At 36.3% G+C, this 21,870-nt stretch overlaps 1 protein-coding gene across 1 annotated transcript in view; it reads right to left on the bottom strand.

The window, feature by feature from the left end:
- Positions 1-21,533, bottom strand: part of LOC134754055 (ATP-binding cassette subfamily C member 4-like) — a 54,869-nt gene extending 33,336 nt beyond the window's left edge. The window contains exons 1-4 of the mRNA XM_063690114.1: positions 21,155-21,533; positions 20,938-21,024; positions 19,654-19,739; positions 14,458-14,614 (exon numbers count right to left, since the gene is read on the bottom strand). Of these exons, the coding sequence (XP_063546184.1) occupies positions 14,458-14,614; positions 19,654-19,739; positions 20,938-21,014 (320 nt within the window). The 5' untranslated portion in view covers positions 21,015-21,024; positions 21,155-21,533. The remainder of the gene's footprint in view (positions 1-14,457; positions 14,615-19,653; positions 19,740-20,937; positions 21,025-21,154) is intronic.
- Between the last annotated feature and the right edge of the window lie 337 nt (positions 21,534-21,870).

Here is a 21,870-nt window from a genome sequence, read left to right as displayed (position 1 = left end):
TGTAAACCTTAACATTATTTTATTAAAAAATATTTAAAATGGCGAAAATTTTTGAGCGGTTGAAACGCTCATAATTTTTGGCGCGAATTCGACAGAGCGTGATGACGTCACACGTTGGGCGGCCCAACTGACGTTTGCTACTAATGACACTAATCTGTCGAACGCGTGACGTCACGTGGCGTTTCGAGCGTTTGCTCACTAGCTTTTCGCGGGCAAATTTTTGTACTTTTTATTTATAATTTTAAGTAATTAAATGGTAATTTAAAAACGGAAATGCATTTGTAACATGATATAACGGTAACAAACATCCGAATAAAACATATTTCGTTCAAATAAACTTCATGCATCTTGCGCGATGGGTTTCTAGAAAAGTATAAAAGTAGTAGCTTAATCATTTTCTCTTTTTACGTACTAAGCACACTTTAGTCACACGCAGTCAAAATTTGAACCACAAAGTGGTCAAATATAATAACATCTTGTAACAGATTTAAGCAATAGACTATAACTATCCCGGAATTAGTTACTGCTACTAGATATGTGTACCCTGTAGTCTGCCCATACCTAGTTGACAATGGCCTGGTTTGTAACGGTCTAACGGTTAGCCTAACCTTGAGCTAGTGAGATTTCCAACTTGAACATACGTAATTATATCATCTGCTCGAAATTGATTTAGCGTTTCACAGTAGTATGTAAGTGTTATATAACGTTTGCAGAGTGAAATCTGGACAAAATTCAATGTGGTCTGAAATAAAAACAACATGGTTATGTTCTATGTATAAATTTTCATGTTCTTTAATAATGTATTTAGGTAACAACATTATATGCAAGATAAAGTTTATTAAAATTTGAGATTTTTAACGGCAGTTATGGTACTTTAAAGCCATCGTTGTCGAAATCAGTCAATTTTATCTTCCTTAGGGATTTTTTTTTAGAAAACTTCGTATGCTCGACATATTTCACATTCTCGTCCGTTGGACCATTGGTGTTCTTGAGATAATACATAGTTACCTTGCCATGAATTTCCATTTTAAGGGACATATGATTAGTCTCATATTGCAAAAACAGCTGTTTTTTTACATTTTTGACCGAATGACGTACCCGCATTTTCAATTCTTTTTAGAGTTTCGTACCCAAAGGGTAAAAACGGGACCCTATTACTAAGACCGCTGTCCGTCTGTCTGTCACCAGGCTGTATCTCATGAACCGTGATAGCTAGACAGTTGAAATTTTCACAGATGATGTATTTCTGTTGCCGCTATAACAACAAATACTAAAAACAGAATAATATAAATATTTAAATGGGGCTCCCACACAATAAACGTGATTTTTTTGCCGTTTTTTTTTCGTAATGGTACGGAACCCTTCGTGCGCGAGTCCGACTCGCACTTGGCCGATTTTTTTAATTTTCGGAGACGGTGGGCTTAACTTTTCTTGAACGTTTGCCGATGCCCATATCTTGAAGATATTTTTAAACAGTTTTACTGCCAGTGTCTGATGTAGATATTTGTATGGAAGAGTAAAATTTTTTTCGCGATTTCGGTAATGGTTCCAAATTATTACAGGTGACTATAAAAAACAAACCGCCGGACTGACATAACTGACAGGTTTTCAATGAATAAGATACAGCCCAAAGGAGCGCAGTTGGCGCCACATGTTGGCGCAATACTCGTAGACCGCGGGCCAGGAACAGATTTCCATGACCAATCGCCTCCCGGGCGAAAACTCGTATAGTGGTTAACGGCTATGTATGATGAACCTGCACCTGCACCTGAACTTTATTTGCTGCCATTCCTCGACCCACCAACGGAGCGGCAGCTGACGTTTACGAGGGTTCATCATACATAGCCGTTAACCGCTATACGAGTTTTCGCCCGAGAGGCGATGACTGACGAAATTTGCGCCTGGCTCGCGGTCTATCGTATTTGTGTATCTTCTGCAGATATTTGGTCGTTCGAGTATAAGTATATCATATATTTTTCTACGTTGCATTTGTATTGCCCCTTAAAACATTTATTTTAGTGTAAAAATAACTTTAATTTAATAAACCGTTTAGTAGAAATAGGCAAAATTAGTCACAAAACGCCCTGTCGTAATGTTCCTTTTATGGAGAAACTATAAGTCACAGGAAAAAAGTCAAACGTTAAAAATGTTGTACATAAAACGTACATTCATATATATATATTTTTCATAATTTTTTGTTGACCCATTCAGAAGAAATAGGCTCTAGAAAGTAACAGTTTTTGGACAAAAACAGCACCTAGCGCCTTAAGTTATTGTCGATCAAGCTATCTTCTAATAGTTCCGCTTAAAAACACCGAAATGCCGGGACATGCCCCTATAGCCACTGGCTATCAAAAGTGTCACTTTCAGTGCCAAGCGCCTTATTTTCAATACAAAATGAACACACCTAGCGTGTTCTTGGCAGTAAATGTGTTAATAAAAAAAAAATACGTTTATTCAAAGATTTTACTTACAACTAAATACATATTTTCTTCTGCCAAACCACACAGTGGTTTGTTGGCAGACAAGGCTCCTTTGCGTTTGTGTTAGCGGTTGATATGTAACTTAACTTTATCTTAAACCTAAACTTACCTACTTAACCCTTTACTGCATGCGCAGCCTTATATGGCTGTTATGTTTTTAGCTATTAAAGTTTACTTTTAACCAAATATTTATTTTTTATTTTTGACATGAAGTAAGGGGTTAACTTTCTAATCTGAGCGTACAGTTTACAAATGTAATGTATTATAAGGGTTATGTATTGTAATGTATTTGACCTTTTATTTTATTTAATAAAAAGTAACTTAATTTCTTTTTAAATGTTTGTTTTGTCATCCTTGTGGTCTTTAAATCCGACGGCAACTCGTTATAGATCATAGGGACTAAATATTTTCTACATCTTTGGCCAAAGTAATTTTGGGTAAAGTAATAGCCAGCCGTGTGTTCCAAGTTGAATGTAAGAACTTCACTTCGCTTATTCGCACGCTCGTTCGATAGATAATATGATAAAGAGTGCGGATCGAAATAGAACAATACTTTTTCTACGAGATATAAAATTGTAAATTTAACAAATGCGTTCTGATTCTGATTCTAATTCATGTCATCTATAGTTTAACAAGTATTTTTCATGTCTTTACATTGCTACTGACATATCCAGCTTGTTGCAGACTTTTCTTGGTCTAACTCTAGTAGATTTCTACCTACGGTATCTACCTATTTTAAATAGTAAAATCTGAGACACTTCTGTTGGAGGATTAAAAAAAATTAAATCAAAAAAACATGTCTATGGTTATTTGTCAGAGTCGTCAGAGATGACATTAAAAATAAGATTGGCAATTAACAATGTATTTCATACAATATTTTTTGCACAAATGCGTTTTTGGGAAATTGACTAAAGACTTGTCTCGAAAACTATAGTTTGTCAAAGGACTGTCTCATATCAAACATAGACAGATAGAATCATACTATCTTTGTCTTACACTAGTACTAGCACCCAAAAGAAAAGGATGAGTATAGTTTTTTTTGTTCTTATTTACTGCCAATTTGGTTTGACCAACTATATAAGGTAGGGTTTTAAAGATGTGTGCACGATCCTTTGATCCTATGGCAAATAAAAGTACGGGAGTAGAAAAAATATTTACTTACACAAGATCAAAGTCTGAGCTGATACTGACACAGATACCATACCTAAGTTATTCTCCATTCGTCAAGGGAACGGCCGCTTCTCCATGAAAACGTAGTCCCCATTTTCCTCTTTGGATATTGACACTGCAATAATTTTACATAATTTGATGTATATTAACCATAGCTACGACCCTACGTTTGACTTTATTAGAATTTTTGATTAATGTAAAAATTAGGAGATACGGATTAGTAAGAGATACATTGGAAGATAGATTTCATACACATTTTTAAACGCTTCTCTTATAATAATTAAGAATTCAAAAAAAATCAAACGTAGGGTCATAGCTGTGGTTAATATACAACTTTGTGTGTCAAAATATTTTCAATAATAATGTTAAAATCCAGAGAGGAAAATGAGGACTACGTTTGTATGAAAAGGCGATTTCGCGCGGGTCCTCCACTTTCGTCTTAATCATGCTGCTTTGTAATACCAAAGAGGATATAATAGAATAGAGCGGTACTGTCATAGTCATACACACTTTAAAACTAAAACCGGCCAAGTGCGAGTCGGACACGCGCACCGAGGGTTCCGTACATTACATCATTTTTATCAATTTAATTTTTATGTGAAACGTGAGTGAAAGGTAAATTGCGGTTTATGATTTATGACGTATTAAAAAAAAACTACTTACTAGATCTCGTTCAAACTAATTTTCGGTGGAAGTTTGCATGGTAATGTACATCATATATTTTTCCAGTTTTATCATTCTCTTATTTTAGAAGTTACAGGGGGGGGGGGACAAATTTTACCACTTTGGAAGTATCTCTTGCCCAAATTATTCAGTTTAGAAAAAAATGATTTTAGAAACCTCAATATCATTTTTGAAGACCTAGAAGATATACCCCACACGTATAGGTTTGATGAAAAAAATTTTTTTTAGTTTCAGTTCCAAGTATGGGGAACCCCCAAAATTGATTGTTTTTTTTTTTCTATTTTTGTGTGAAAATCTTAATGCGGTTCACAGAATACATCTGTACCAAGTTTCAACAGTATAGTTCTTATAGTTTCAGAGAAAAGTGGCTGTGACATACGGACGGACAGACAGACAGACAGACATGACGAATCTATAAGGGTTCCGTTTTTTGCCATTTAGCTACGGAACCCTAAGAATGAAGATTTATAAAAATACGATAAAATGTATTTAAATATGGATAAATGATTTTTATATTTGCATTAATTATTTTTATGATTTTGACCCATGTTCTTTCACTGATATGCGTTAAAATTGTTAAATAACAAAAGAAACCGTCAACGCCCTCTATACGAGAGTAGGCCAAAGGTAGTGGCGCCATTTGATCGAGAATCAAATTTTCGTGATTTTCGAGGCACATTTTTTCCTTAGACACATTTTATCTTTGGTAATATCAATGATACAAGAAGTACGAAGTTTTAACATTGTGACTGGTAAATTTTTTGTCATAAATCATAAATATCATACTACTTAAAAGTTATATTAGTTACAATATGAATACTTATGATAGTCAAATGGTCCAAATGGACCAGATAAAGAGACGCTATATCGAAGGTTATCACTACATAGTATAAAACAAAGTCGCTTTCCGCTGTCTGTCCGTCCGTCTGTCCCTATGTATGCTTAGATCTTTAAAAATACGCAACGGATATTGATGCGTTTTTTTTTAATAGATAGAGTGATTTAAGAGGAAGGTTTCTATATGTATAATTTGTAAAGGTTTTGTGTAAATTAGTTGAAGTACCCGTGCGAAGCCGGGGCGGGTCGCTAGTTATTTATAAAATAAAAAGCGTATGTCGCGCCTTTCTGCAGTTCGATTTAGGCCTTTCTGTTTCTACAGCTCGTCCTTCGGCCTGAAGCGCATGTGTGCGGTGCGCTGGGACGCTCCGAGACTTCGGTCTTTACAGGCCTGTATCACACTTACTGTAATACGACAAGTCCTAACTGAGTAATGACTAAATAAACACAGCATCCGATGGGAAATTGATTGCGTCGCGTTGTGCAAGATAATATAGTGGGTCACCCATATTTCTTAGTGGTTTCTTTTCTCTAAACAACAATATCAATAACAATAACGTATCGAAAAGTACTATAGCGCCAGCGTACTTTTTGACAGGTTTTTCTTGCAAATGTCACAGAATAAGCTATAGATTTATGCGTATGTAGATTTTATTTTAATCGATTTATTTCTGGCAAAAAGGCTAAATCATTTTGCCTACACAACGATGTAGTTATATTCAATCATCACTGTCATCAGTCATTTGATCATATTATTAATTAATTACGACCGCTTCATACCGAAGCAGAGCTAGCAGGTATATGACCGACCTCGGTGCAGGTTGTCAATTGTTATTGGTTAGATAACACCGTAAATATAACAATAAATACAACTAACAAGACGTACAATGTCATCGCGGAGAAAATGTACCAAATTAATCAGTGTTACGAGTACGTTTTTTTTGTTACTTATGAAGCTCCACCTATGATGCCTAATAAGGAAGGCAAATGGAAATCCACCGTTTCCCGAAATACTCGAAAGTTAAAAGTTTTCATAGTTCAGAAACACTCATCTTATAAATCTCACTTATCGTATAGAATCGATAGTCCTTCCGGCTCTGTGTGCAATTGTGAGAATTTTCGTTTAAGAGGATCGTGGTTGACTTCTTCTCCCCATATAAACGTTGTCCCCATTTTGCTCCCTGGATCCCAGCAAAAAACAAATCCATACAAATATTTAAAAGTCTTAAAAAAACTCTTATAATAATTAAAAAATCAAACATAGCTGTGGTTAATATACATACATCAAATGGCGTAATAGTACATTTCGATGCTAGTGCGGAAAGTATGTCATTACTTCACGAGTACCGAGATAGAGTACTTTTTGAGCAACTATTAAAAAAATGTTTTTAATACAGTTGCTCAAAAAGTGCTACTTTTCGTGGCTGTTTAGCGTGCGGAAAGTTGGTTTTCGCGAACTAGTGCTTTTTACTTTTCCATTTTTTTTAATTTATACTTCATGACTACTTATTGATGAGTGTTAATATTAGTTTCCTTTAAACGTCGTAATCAACATAAAAACCTACTGTTAATGTAAGAATACGAAAAATATGCATATTTCATATTTTATTACTTACCTCTTCATCATTATAAGTATTATAACACGTTTATTTTTTAATGTTGAAAAACCGTTCTTAATAAGTTGTCTGAATGGAACGGAACACCTGTCAAAGAAGAGGCGTTTTTTCTAACTGCAAGAATGTTTTAAGTTTCCAAAGGCAACATTCGATATTGTTTTTATAAATATAAGATACACAAATAATCGTAAATAACGATATTTAGGTAATAATAGTACAATGTTTTATATTTACAATTGTTTCTGTCTTATAAAACATGCATTTGAAAAAAAAACTTTCATTGAAGTGGGTTCAATAATAATAACAAAATCCATTCTAGTCGAATAAAAGCAAAAAAACACCTCTTCATAATGTCAATGATGTCACAGAATTAATAATATAAAAGTTTCGAATTCCTTACTTGTTATTTTTCTTATTTTTTCGCAACTGTATTAAAAAAACGTCGTTCGATACACGTGCGGAAATGTCATTCTTCACTCGTCCCGAGTCTTGCCACTCGCCTACGGCTCGTGCCAAGATATCTCGGTACTCGTGAAGTAATGACATACTATCCGCACTAGCATCGAAATGTACTATTATCTACGCACATATCGTTAGTGCTCTAAAATGCGTTCAGAAACCGTAGGAAATGACCAGCATTATTACAACCAATTTTACTATGAAACCTTCTTATCTGTGGTAGTAGGTGAAATCTGTACTTTAATATTATTACGTTATAGATTTTTGTAAGGTTATGAGTTTAAATTTGGAACAGCCGTCGGAACTCTGGGTCCCTATTCTAGTATGTACATAGATATTAAAAAGCTATCGAAACGAAACGTCAATTCTGTATGTTTTTTTAATATAAACCGCACATTTGATCCCGAGTGACATGAGAATAGGGACTTTTTTCGTTTGTCTATAATTAAAAAAAAACGTTCGTCTTGACGGAGGATCGAATTGCCGCCATTACTGTTATCATTGTTTGTTGGTTTTTTGACTTTTTTGCTGTTACGAAAGTAGAATTGTGAATGATTGTTTGTAATTTACATTTTAAATATGAGTAGTTTCTGTATTTGTTTAAATTTATTTTTTATTGCAATATTTTAATATCTATAGTCTAGATATTTTACAGGTAGCACTAGTAGCAATGCAGGTCATTTCTCTACGGCTTCTGAACCCATCTTAGAGTACTTATGATATGTGTGTAGATAAAGTAGTGTATGCAACTGTACATAATTAGGCCTTAAAACACTCGTGTGATTCTATTATGAAACTCGCTGACATTCGTTTCATAAAACCACACTTGTGTTTTAAGGCCTCTCATTATGTATCAGTTGCATAAACTACTATTCCTATAGTGTTACTATCCAGAGAGGAAAATGGGGAATACTTTTTGTATGGAGAAGCGGTCACGTGACGTCGTTCTTTTGTCTTAATGCGGCTGGTAATAAAGAGTAAGTATTTGATTATGAATAGTTTACTTCTAGGAAATACTACCCTTTTAATTGTTTATATGTATTTGAAATTATAATAAGTGAGCACTTCGTTGTAGCTTCAAAGGAAATATTAAATTACATATCGTGAATATGGGGCACATGAACTTTACACTTACCATTTTAAAATGAATACCATTACTGATGAATGAATACATACCATTTGTATATGAAAGTACAATGATTCTATGAAAACAAACTGTGTGAATCATTTTAAGTTCTTACAACTGCAGACCGATTTGGAGCACGTATCAATATTTCGGAAATAAATTCGGAACTTCAGTCACTTTTTATTTTTTATTTTTCCAAAAAAAATATAAGGGCTAAAACCCCTCTCCGACATACCTACCTATATAAGACGAAAGCAACTCAAAAGAGCCTTCTTGACTAACAAGGAAGGAGGTTCTCCAGTTGCAAGCGTCCGGTAATTTTATACATATTTAGGCGGGTCGTGGTATGGCCATTTGTCACTAACCCTGCTCAAAAAGATGACTAAGCCACTTAGTCGAATCTTCAATTTTAACATTACGCAAAACTATAAGATAAGTACCTAGACAAATTGTAAAGCATAGAAACTGTGAAGTGTATAATTGCAATTGTCATGACCGTGACACATTTGTGAGTTTTGGTACTCTCAAACAGCGATTACGTAAAACTGAAACTGTTGACCATCATCGTCAAGAACTATATGTATATGAGGACATGAATTTTACTAGATTTGAAGCTAGGGCAGGATTTACAGACAAGAAGGGTCGTCGCTTTTGAGTGTAATTAGTGTATTTACAGTACATACAGAAACATCTATTATGCACTAGAACTGGCAAATGATTGCTGAACCCAATAAGAACTCTAGTTTCAAAGTTGCACTATTACTCACCATATAGCGGTTCCCTCGTTATTTTTAGGGTACCTCAAAAGGAAAAATCGGCCAAGTGCGAGTCGGACTCGCGCACGAAGGGTTCCGTACCATTAAATATTTATTTTATTCTGTTTTTAATATTTGTTGTTATAGCGGCAACGGTACTAAATCATTTGTGAAAATTTCAACTGTCTAGCTATCACGGTTCATGAGATACAGATGACAGACAGATACCTGGTGACAGACAGATGGACAGACAGACGGACAGTGGAATCTTAGTAATAGGGTCCCGTTTTCACCCTTTGGGTACGGAACTCTTAAAACCCTGAAACCCTTATAGGATCACTGGTGCGTCTGTCTGTCCGTCAGTTATTTGTCCGAAATTACTGGACTAATTAAGTTGTGATTTGGTATACATATTAAATCTATGACCCAAAGACGGACATATTTAAGAAAATAAATGAATTTAAAACAATGGGGACAACTTTGGGAAAAGTATTGCACTCTATATTGTGTTATGTTCCATCTCCTCTTATCTCCGAAACTACTGGCCCTAAAATTTTGAAAAAAAAAAAAACAGAAAATAGTTCTTCATCTACATTAGTTCTTTACCTACAGACAGGAAAACCTATAAGAAATCTGCAGTCAAGGTTGAGTAGTACTTAAGAAAAAAAACATTGTTATAAATGTGCGAAGTTACGGAACCCTTGGGCCGCAAGTTCAACTTGGCCGGTTATTTTTTTGTATTCTTTTGACAAATTTGGACATAGATAAGTGAGGTACTTTCTGGCGCTTATTAGATTACATCAGAGTGAATCCACTTTAGAAAACTATATTTCGTCTCAACAAATCAAGAGTGCAGTTTCTCAGTAAATAAAAGACATAAACACCGTAGCAGTACCTAAAAATACTCAATACGAGTAGGTAGCTATCTGGTGTGTGCTAAGTAAACCTGTGCCAGATTAAAGTTTCGCAACAGTTTCACCTTCGCTATCTGTCCGTTAAGAGGACAATAACACTGGCGCAAAATATCAATAACATTGTTTTTCGCTATTTTATTTAGGCAATATGAGCAGTTCGTCGATTAATTATGAACAATTATCAATCAATGAACTTGGCATTTTCGCATACATAAAAACAGCATGTCTAGTCTAGAGGTCGCCGATATCAAAAAGATATCTAGTTAACTGGTACCCAGAATTTTACAATTAGTTAAAGCAAAATCACGTTGGCAGAATAACATACGAACTTATATTTTCATGGATCTAATCTGGGTGCACGGGAGTGCCCCCGCCAAGACGAGCAAATTGAAGCGCAAGGACACTACCTGCCTTTTCTCGAAGCGCTTCGTCGTTTTTTTGAAGTAGTGGATTGGCGGAACAGGCTTTAGGTTACTTTTCGCTCATGTCGTCGCAAACATGGACATATTTGGTATCAGTGCATTCAGTGTGATGTCCTGAACACAAATATATAGGATGACAAGCGCGAAATACGAGGATTTTTTTGTGACGATGAAGAAGTGAAGGAGGCTATTTCGGCTCATTTTGAGGGCAAAGATAAAAACATTTTTTTTTATTGTCTACATAAATTTATTAGTCGATCTGAAAAATGCATTAAACTCGAGGGATAAATATATTGAAAAAGAAAATACTTCTATTTTATTTTATTTGCGAATACTTCATTCCGCGAATATTTGTACCTCCCCTCGTAGGTTGTCTACTATGGTCGTAAAAACCGTCTGCTGACAGTTAACTGTAGAAATTTTTGAGTAGCATGGCACCTATTATCACTCACCGAGCGTACGCGTACGGTAGTTACGGTACGACTGAAGGTGCACCAGTATGTGACTTCGAGATGTGTAATAACAGCGGGTAATCGGAGAATCACTGTTGCGGTTGGCCTGAGCTACTACGTTTTTCGTTCTTGGTGTATATCTTCTTCACTTCTTCAAATAACAGATCCCATAACCTGAACGCTCGCTTGCTTGCGCCCAGAGTACGCGCGCGTAATGCGCAAGGCTCTACATATTGACGGTGCACGTGCTCGAAAACAATAATGAATACTAACGAGCCAGAGATCAGTGATTGTGCTCCTATTCGTCGTTGATAAAGCTTATTGGCAATCTCTGAAATAACTAATCATAGTCAATTGAGAAACAAGAATTTAAATTTGTTCGAGGGATGTTCTCAATAGGTATTTATCGAGCAATACAATTAGGTACTTGTCGCATGATATGTACGCCTTAGTTGGTACAGTCGCCTTCAGATATATAGTTGGTCAAACCAAATTGGCAGTAAATAAGAACACAAAAAACTATACTCATCCTTTTCTTTTGGTTGCTAGTACTAGTGTAAGACAAAGATAGTACGAGTCTCTTTGTCTATGTTTGAAATGAGACAGTCCTTTGACACACTATATCTATAAATAGTTTGGAAGTAGGTAAATCGATTTGAGAAAGATTGTCCCCGAATATTGATTAACTTGTTTAAAGAAATAAATAAATGTGTTCTTTTTATAGAATATTCCTGAGAGTGACAGGTATAGGATAGGACAAAGGTCTTAAGCTTAGACAAAGCCGTAACTTCTTGAGTTCCAGATCGATACATCGAACATTAGTAACACGATCCCTCAAATAATAAATAAGTGCAAACAAAGGCAGGTTAAAAATAATTATTGTAAGTATCCTAGCCTCTGTCTGAGACTTTGTCCGCGTGTCGTTAAACATAATCGAATTTCGAATCGGATTCGCTGTCAACGAGCACTGACATGAGTGCTTGGAAATGGTGACATACAGAGACAGTGCGTGAAACCGTATAATTCATAACTATACAATCATCTGACATAATTGTCGGAAGTGATACTGATAATATAAGAAAGTGCTCAATGGTCTTGAATTAGCAATTCAGTGAGAGCTTAATATATAATGGGGTTTTGTTCCCTAGTTGGATATAATGGGAAGTAATTAAATGATCAGACGTTTTTAAAACTGATTTGCAAAAAAAAATGCCATTAAATCATCTGGACAGCATACAAAAAGTTTGCTGGCAATAAATAAAAATCGAGCTACACCTACAACTCTTGTTCAGCAAACAATTCACAAACGGGCAACATTATAACCAATATCGATCTGCTTCTGTTATAATATCTGCTTTATAAATAGTCATGCTGCAAAATAATTACGTGGACAGCAAGATTTAAGAATTGTTTGGTAAATTTAATTGAGAGGTATGCATAATAAAGAAATGGTATTCTGATATATTAAGGTAGGTAACGTTTGATTTGAAAAATCCGCAGTTGCAGGCGGAGAGAAATCAGTCCACGTGACACGAGCACCCAATTGTGTGCGTGCATTTATTTCATTCGATGATTACTTGTTTGACACCAACTGCTACTAAAAAATTGGGTTAGGTTAGGTTAGAACTGTGACCTTTACAGAAACCAACTGCTACCATAAAAGTAGGTTACGTTAAGTTAGGACTGCCACCTTCACAGAAACAAACTGCTACTAGAAAATTGGGTTAGGTTAGATTAGATCTGCGACCTTTACAGAAACCAACTGCTACTAGAAAAGTGGGTTAGGTTAGGTAAGAATTGCAACCTTCAGAGAAACCAACTACTACTAGAAAAGTGCGTTAGATTAGAACTGCGACTTTCACAGAAACCAACTGCTACTATAAAAGTGGGTTAGGTATTAGGTTAGGTTAGAACTGCGACGTTTACAGAAACCAACAACTACTACAAAAAATCAGTAGAAAAAAAAATAGTAATGATTTTTTTTCTGATGGACGTTTAGGTAAACGCGCGTAATTTTGCCGGTCTTATTTGTAAATTTCGTAAAGTTTGAACTGCTAAAATTGGTAATCTTGTATTACACCTATCCTGTACTCCACCTTTAATAGACTACATTTTTGTTATTATGACTTTGAAGTAGTGTCACGTAGTGTAAACGAAAATTAGACGAAATCAATTTTCTCCAGAAATTGCTTCAAAACAATGACAGCTTGAAAATCGACTTAATTTCAACGTAATATTGCTAATTAAACAATCTACAACTTTTGCTGAAACTGTTCTTATACAACATTTTATATCAGTTACCACCATCATTTTTTGATGAATTTTAAAAACTGCCCCTTTTTCGTCATAACTTACCGGTGACGCACGCTAGCGACATTCGCGACCTCATTATTAAAAGGCAAGATGAGAAGACGTGCTAATAGAAACCAATACTTGTTATTTAGATATTACGTAACAAAAGGTGTACAATTTTAAGGACTAAATCTATCAATTTTACATTTTTGCTCTAAAATCGTTACGAGAGCCAGAAGGCGATAAATCTCCTTATATGATCATATTTTTCTAAGAGACGTTGATATTCGTAGACGTGGAAAAAATATATGTTGTTCTTGATTATATTATCTTTAATAACACAGCTTGTTCTTGTCATAAACGAATTATGACACTATAAACAAAATAAAATTTGACACAATTCTAGGGATTGACAGGGCAAACTATGCTGGCGCCATCTACTAATTATTTCGACCGGCCAACCCCATTGATCATCATTACTATTACAAACTCTTAAATGTGAAAAAAAGGCTTTTGTTTTCAGTCTGTTGCTGCTGTCGGTGACAGTTTCTACGAAAACGCTTAGGTAATCTACAGGTACCGAGACCGAGCACGGAGCAACTCGAGCGATTTAGGTATCGATTTCAGGATATCTGGCTAGGGTTATAAAAATCGAATACCCGGTTAGATTAGAAGTATGGGAAATCCACAGATTAGCACACACTATGCCACGCTAATAAAAAAATAGTATAAAAGAAGACACTAATTAGTAATAATTATGAATGTAAATTAAAATATTCAAAAAATAATAGAACGGAGTGCGGCTTGCTATTTCACAAGTGAATAAGTCCCTATCTGTGCAATGGAGATATTTAGATTCCCCACGGACTCTCCCACAAGTCCCACGGAATCCGCACGTCGGCATTATGTAGCGATTAGGAAAACTCGCTTTCATCAGATAAGCTAGGCAATCGCTACATAATGCCGACGTGCGGATTCTGTGGGACTTGTGGGAGATAGTCCATGGGGAATCTAAATATCTCCATTGCACAACCACTACACTAAATATCGTAGAATAAATTCCAGCGTGTATCATGTTTGTTTGTTGTTCAATATTTGTTTAAGTACCCTAAATTTTTTATATTATTAAAGCTTTTTATTCAAAGTTTAGATACATGTAAATTTAGACTAAAAACCTTATTTAAACAGGAGAAAGTAAGATGCAGGAAAAAAATAAGTTTGTCAAACTGAAATATCAAATACCTTACCGTATGCCACATTCCATAAAAAGCAGCACCAATCCGTACAGCATGCATCTCACGGCGTATGCTCTCAGTATGACTCGGAGAAGGCTCGGCGTGCGCTTGGTACCGGCGCGAGCCACCTCCTCCTCCCAAAGGCGAGCAAATTTGTCGCCAAGGGGACCTAGAAACAGTCCGATCATAAATACGTGTTAAATATTTAAGTTCAATAAAATTGGACTAACTGTCATTATACAAATAAATCAAACATACTCTTTTTAGGGTTCCGTATTTAATACCTAAATTAAAGTAACAAACTGTTCAAAACATGGGCAAGCCAAAGGGAGTGTATACTATGAGCGCCTTGTCATGGGTGATGGTAATACCTATTTTTGCTGCTTTTGATCTATAGCAAATTAGTAATAATATGGCTGTAGGTATATATGTGAAATTTGATACCCATTTTATGTGTGCTACACATAACATAGAGCTACATAAGAGTATTAATTATAAATAGGGAACCGTGCCATGCCGAGCACAAAATAAAGCACCAGATAATTATTACAAAAACCTAGATAGCGGTTATTTATAATAGGCCAGGAAATAAATGCCCAATAAAAGGTATAGAGGGAAACGCTTGGAACACAATTTTTGACTTTGTAGCTTTGTTTGGACTAGTTAGGAGGTGAACATATCAAAAGTGCCCGGCCATAACCCTGGTGCTGGGGGGGAGAGGGGGGTTTGAAGGTTCCATTTTTCGGTTTTTCGATTATATCTCGGAAACTATGCGTCTGAGCGACTTGGCCACTTATACAAAATGAAAAGAAATTTAATTTGTTACAAGTTTTATTCAGCCAATTTTTTCGATATCTTGTATAGTTTTTGAGATATCCGCTCTTGAAGGTTTATTTAGGGCTCTCATTTTTATCTTGATTATCAACATCAGTGAAGCTGCTAGGCCGGGTTTGGGATCGCACTCGTATAAATCGGGGGTGCTGAATTAATTTATGGTATCAACATTGTTATTACCTCCCTTCTCTCTAAGGTCATGGAGCGTATAATTAACGCAAAGCTCCTGAGATACCTAGAAGAACACGATCTGATCAGCGACCGCCAGTATGGTTTTCGACACGGTCGCTCGATTGGTGATCTTCTAGTGTCTCACACACCGCTGGGCTTCGGCCATTGAGAGTCAAGGTGAGGCATAGGCAGTTAGCCTAGATATAGCGAAGGCGTTCGACCGGGTCTGGCATCGGGGTCTCCTGCCGAAGTTACCATCTTATGGATTGCCGGAGGGACTATGCAAATGGATCGCTAGCTTTTTGTTCCGCAGACGCATACGACCCGTAGTAGACGGAAGCTGCTCCGATAGCATGGACATTAACGCTGGCGTTCCGCAAGGTTCTGTGCTATCCCCAACGCTGTTTTTGCTGCACATCAATGACATGTTGTCTATCGACGACATTCATTGCTATGCAGACGACAGTACTGGGGATGCCTATTACACAAGCCGTGCCAACATCCCTGTTTCAAGATCCTGTGCCAAGATCGCTGTTTAGCGATAAGTCCGCCTGTTGTTACCTACCAATATATATCTTTTCTCAATGTCTGTATCTTTTTTCATGAAGTGTGCACAATAAAGCATTTTATTATTATTATTTGTATCTCCGTTATAAACTCTCGGGTTTTCAGGCCCGGTCATTTGTAAGGCGTGCGTGGGGATATAGATCCAACACGTACAGGCCGTTTGGAGAGTTTTGATGTCATGTAGAACGCCTGCTGGACCCCATTCACGGGTACATAAATAGATACCCGTAAACCGGTTTCAGCAGGCATTGTGAGCTATTATAGAAAAGTGGAAAGAGTCCTGGTCTATGGCTTAAATTTGGGTGGAATATAAGACTGGGCTATTGCTAAGAGTTTCGGACACCTGCCATAATTATTATTATTATTTGTATCTCCGTTACAAACTTTCGGGTTTTCAGGCCCGGTCATTTATAAGGCGTGCGTGGGGATATAGATCCAACACGTAGAGGCCGTTTGGAGAGTTTTGATGTCATGTAGAACGCCTGCTGGAACCCATTCACGGGTACATAAATAGATACCCGTAAACCGGTTTCAGCAGGCATTAGGAGCTATTATAGAAAAGTGGAAAGAGTCCTGGTCTATGGCTTAAATTTAGGTGGAATATAATACTGGGCTATTGCTAAGAGTTCCGGACACCTGCCATAACATTGTGCTATACAGTGCTATCGAGGCAGGCGGTGACTCGCCACTCGCAAGATGGGCACCTGATGCGCCATCGTAAAGACGGCCAGGCGCAACACCGGCGTGAGCGGCTCAGGGGTGTCGAGAGGTGTGCTGCGCTATCTCCGAAGTTACTCGCAGCGTTATGCCCTTTAGCACTTCCACCCCTGGAGCATATAGCTCTTACGACTCCCCTCTGGACCTGGATGCCAGCTTGGACCCGTCGACTCAGTCCAAAGGCGCGCTGTACGAATTGTCGACGATCCCAAACTCACAAGTGGTATTGAACCTTTAAGTCTAAGAAGAGACTTTGCCTCCTTGTGTGTGTTCTACCGCCTGTACAATGGGCTGTGCTCTGAAGAATTGTTTGACATGATGCCAACGGCCGCTTTCTATCACCGCACCGCTCGCCATCGGCAGGGCGTTCATCTTCACACTCTAGCACCTAAATGGTCGCGTACTGTGCGGTTTAAGAGGAATTTCCTCCCGCGGACGGTTCGGCTCTGGAATGAGCTCCCTGCCGAGGTTTTCTCGAGGGACTACAGTATGGGGTTCTTCAAAAAAGGAGTGTACAGTTTTTTAAAGGGTCGGCAACGCGCATGTAATTGTAATATCTCTGGTGTTGCAGGCGTCCATAGGCTACGGTGACTGCTTACCATCAGGCGAACCGTATACTTGTTGGCCACCGTCGTGGTATAAAAAAAAACATTGACACCATTCCTAAGTAAAAACTAAATTAAAAAGTTTTTTTATAAAACTCCTCTTTACGCTTAAACCGCCGAACCAATTTCGTTGAAATTTGGTATAGAGATGGTTTGAGTCCCGGGACAGAACATAGGATAGTTTTTATAACCAAAATCATCTTTTAAGGGTGTGAAAAGTGGGGTGGAAATTTGTATGGGGAATCAATAACTGCTGTACCTATTTAAATAATATTTGGGATGGTCTACATGTTTGATTTAGTTAATAATGATACCAAACATGACTTCAAACCTAAATTTAAACAGTATTAACCTCAGGAATTCAACTTCGGCGAAAAAGCTGAATTCCCCTCACACCAAATTTCACACCTTCAAAGTATGATTTTTGAGATAAAATCCATATTAAATCCTGCCTCGGGACTTAAAACACCTAAAATCGGTTCAGCGGTTTAAGCGTGAAGAGGAGTAAAAAAAAGTTATTTGTTTAGTTTATATGTTTTTACTTCGGAAATGTGTCAATGTTGATACCATAAATGAATTCAGCAACCCCGATTTATACGAAAACGTTACCAAACCCGGCCTAGCAGCTTTACTGATGTAGATAATCAAGATAAAAATGAGAGCCCTAAATAAACCTTCAAGAGCGGATATTTCAAAAACTATACAAAATATCGAAAAACTTGATCGAATAAAACTTGTAACAAATTAAATCTATTTTCATTTTGTATAAGTGGCCAAGTCGCTCAGACGCATAGTTTCCGAGATAGAATCGAAAAACCGAAAAATGGAACCTTCAAACCCCCCCCCCCCCCTCCCTCCCAGCACCAGGGTTACGGCCGGGGACTTTTGATATGTTCATCTAACTAGTCCAAACAAAGCTACGAAGTTAAAAATTGTGTTCCTAGCATTTCCCTCTATACCTTCTTATTGCTTGGCCTATAATAGTTATTTGTAAAACAAGTGTGCAAAGTTGTATTTTACCCGCGAGTGTAGAATTGAAACACGAGCAAGCGTAGGTGAAAAGGTTCTAAAATAGAATCCTGAGCGTAGCGAGTGTTTCAACACACGAGAAGTAAAATACATTTGCGCCCGTGTGTAACACAAAACTTTTCACCTCACTATAGCGATATTATAACAGAAAACTCTGGAAGTTGTGTATTTTTACGCGAGTCGGTGAGAAAAGGTTTTAAGTAAAAAAATTGTTGACAATTTTGACATTTCTGATGTATGAAATGTCAACGATGCGTTTTGAAATTGCATTGACTCAACTCGTGCGTTCAGAATTATATTTAACACCATTAATCGAATTTAACATCATTATAAAAAAACAAACGTTTCTTATGGAATTTTAAGGTTTATGACTTAAAATCATTAAATAAAGCTAAATTTGGTATTTTTTATTAGATTCTCAAACCATTTATTTAATGATAATTAATATCGAACGAACCATTATCATGAGCGTTTTACGTTTTGTTATCTGCCAAGCTACTTAAACACGCTCCATCCAAGGTCAAATTACTTTCCCCACTAGTGGATAAAACGCGTTTTTCCCCGCTTGTATTGAAGGATAAAAGACAACTTTCCGAGCTAGTGAGGGGAAAACACAATTTCTATTTAATAAATCGGAGAGAATTATAAAAATGAGGTGAGTTGACCGTGATGTCACTATACTTGTTTTCATATAAATCCATATTAGCAAATTGTTTTGACAGTTGTATAAAAGAAGCAGATTAGACTAGTAGGAAAGTAGCCTATTTGCCATGGACATTGAAACCCACAACCCAATTTAAAGCATGTCAAGTTTAAAATAAATAAATAATAAATAAATATTATAGGACATTCTTACACAGATTGACTAAGTCCCACGGTAAGCCCAAGGAGGCTTGTGTTATGGGTACTCAGACAACGATATATATATAACATATAAATACTTAAATACATAGAAAACAGCCATGACTCAGGAACAAATATCTGTGCTCATCACACAAATAAATGCCCTTACCGGGATTCGAACCCAGGACCATCGGCTTCACAGGCAGGGTCACTACCCACTAGGCCAGACCGCTCGTCAAAGTTTAACCATGGACAAACACCAAATGAGTCTACCGAGGACAGAAATATCAGGATCAGGACTGATTTGATAGTAGATAGTGGAACAGTTACCCTTATTGTTGTACTTTACGTGTACACGATATACAATACAATAGGCACTAGGCAGGCACTTTACATATCAGTCTGAAAAGGTTCATGATAAATAATGGACATAATAAGGTACCTGATGCGTGTTCTTTTAAGGGTTCGTATAGGTGTTCCTCTTCCATTTCCTGTTTCAAGCCCCTCCAAAAAATAGGTAAAGTCCATCTAAAAACAGTCATTACATAATTATAATATACTACAAACTACAAACTATAACAATATTAAGGGATCCAATGTTTTTTGTAACTTATCATATTAAAAACAATGGCTTTAAGCAATATAGTGTCCTACATTTACTTCAAAGTTCATTGTCTTCGAGACATTTGGCATGAAAGTTGAACAATTTTAAACCAAAAAACTGGTTTTCTGGACATAACTTTTGTGTTAATTAAGCTAAGTTTAAAATTAAAACCCTAGGTAGATTTCGTATATGTTAGATCTTTCACAGCAATTGAGATACAAAAAAAAGTGTTTTTTTAGACAATGTTTAAAAAAATCACAAAAAATAAGTATTCATTTCTTTCAAAATCCGGTAGACAATAATGGGGATAAAAGATTGAAGAACCAATAGCCGTTTGTCTTATAATTCTATCTGTTGTGCAAAAGTAGGAGCTATGATTCAAAACTTGTCAAAAATCTGTAATACGGTAGAACTTCCTTACAGGTAGTTTTAAGTATTCACCATTGACAAGGGATAGACTATGGTTATGACTCCGGGCTAATGCAAAATTTTGGTTTTTATATTGAATTTTTACACATTTTGATCAAAGGCAAATGTCATGAAATAAATCACTCTGAAACTAGAATATATTCGCGAGGGCAGACTCTAAGCAAAACATGAAAAGTTAAATTTGGCTTGATAGAAATAAATAAGCTGCATTTGCAATGGGGTTGGCAACTGTCAAAGGTTTGCATAGATGGCTCCATCATAGCTTGCCCCTTTTTCTGAGATTTGGCTTAAAGGGCTGGCATCCAGGGCATAAAATTCCATTAAAAGATGTTTGTTGGTGTGGGCCGTATGCTTGATTGCCACCGACGTGGTATAAAAAAAATACAGCCCCATTGCAAGGAAGTAGGTTTAAAGGGAACTTACATAATACTTATGTATATGGTATGGGCCATTACTTGTTAGAAAGTATACAAACATTGTCTATACAGTTTTCTCTGGCAAAGAAATAGGATATGAACACACAATCATCAAATATTTGTAAAAACTTGTGACAATTAAACAATCTTTTTCTTGTTTAACGTTGTAATATTTGTAATGGTTCTGTAGCTTTATTATTTTGTTAAACCAATGCATGAGCATGAAATGAAGTTTCACAAATACACAGAAATTCACAATAAAAATCAGAACACTTACCCAAATGTGAGAGCTGATAGTGGATTCGCTTGTGCCCTGGGGTGTGCAGGACGACCCTTTTTCTTACTTGATTCCATGTTTACTTGCCTAAATATAATTCACCAAATATTAAGTACTGTGTTATGAAATGTTACTTCAGAAAAAAAAATTATATAATACAATCACAAGCTATATTAATTAAAGGCAGTATGCATGTTTGAAAGTTATAAATACTTACTGAAAGTCGTTCGTCAGCTGATACTAGAAACATGAGCTGTATAGCTTCAGGATTGTAGAATAGACATAGCTGCGATTAAATGCTACTATATAACTAGCATTAAATAATAAGTCACAAATTAGGAGTAATTATGAATTACAACTACCTACAAGACACCCCAAAAATAAACTGTTAAATTTAATATTGTGATATATAAATGAGATATACCCGTACTCTTGGTTTATTATAAAGACCAGATTTTTTAGGAGGGAACAAAAAATTAATCACTGGAAATAATGAAATAAAAGAAAAACAGTAATAAAATAAATAATACTAAACGCAAGAGATCATCACCGACAATTTTTTGACGTGACGTGACGGCTGAAACAGACAGAAAATAACCACCACTACACACGACACGACGCGAATGAAATGAAAGAGAGACAGGATGACAGGATAATATCGCGAACTAAATTGACAGATAAAATGATACCAGGAATAGCAAAGAAAAAATAGTCACGAGTATATGTCGATAAAATGATATCGATATGTAAGATACGAGAGCTACCGTTTTTGTCTTCACCAGTTGGCGCCATGTAGGTCCAGAAAAACAGATCTCAAAATTCTTCTATGCTTATTTTTATAAAAATAATACGTTCTACACAAAGGTCTAAATGTGCCATTTTTTCAACCTGTTTAATTTTGCATATATTTTAGATGGCACTTTTTTTAAACTA

This window comes from Cydia strobilella, chromosome Z (assembly GCF_947568885.1).
Source record: "Cydia strobilella chromosome Z, ilCydStro3.1, whole genome shotgun sequence".
In the NCBI taxonomy this organism is placed as follows: domain Eukaryota; kingdom Metazoa; phylum Arthropoda; class Insecta; order Lepidoptera; family Tortricidae; genus Cydia; species Cydia strobilella.
The sequence above is the reverse complement of the archived record's forward strand: the minus strand, read 5'-3'. Positions and strand labels throughout refer to the sequence as shown.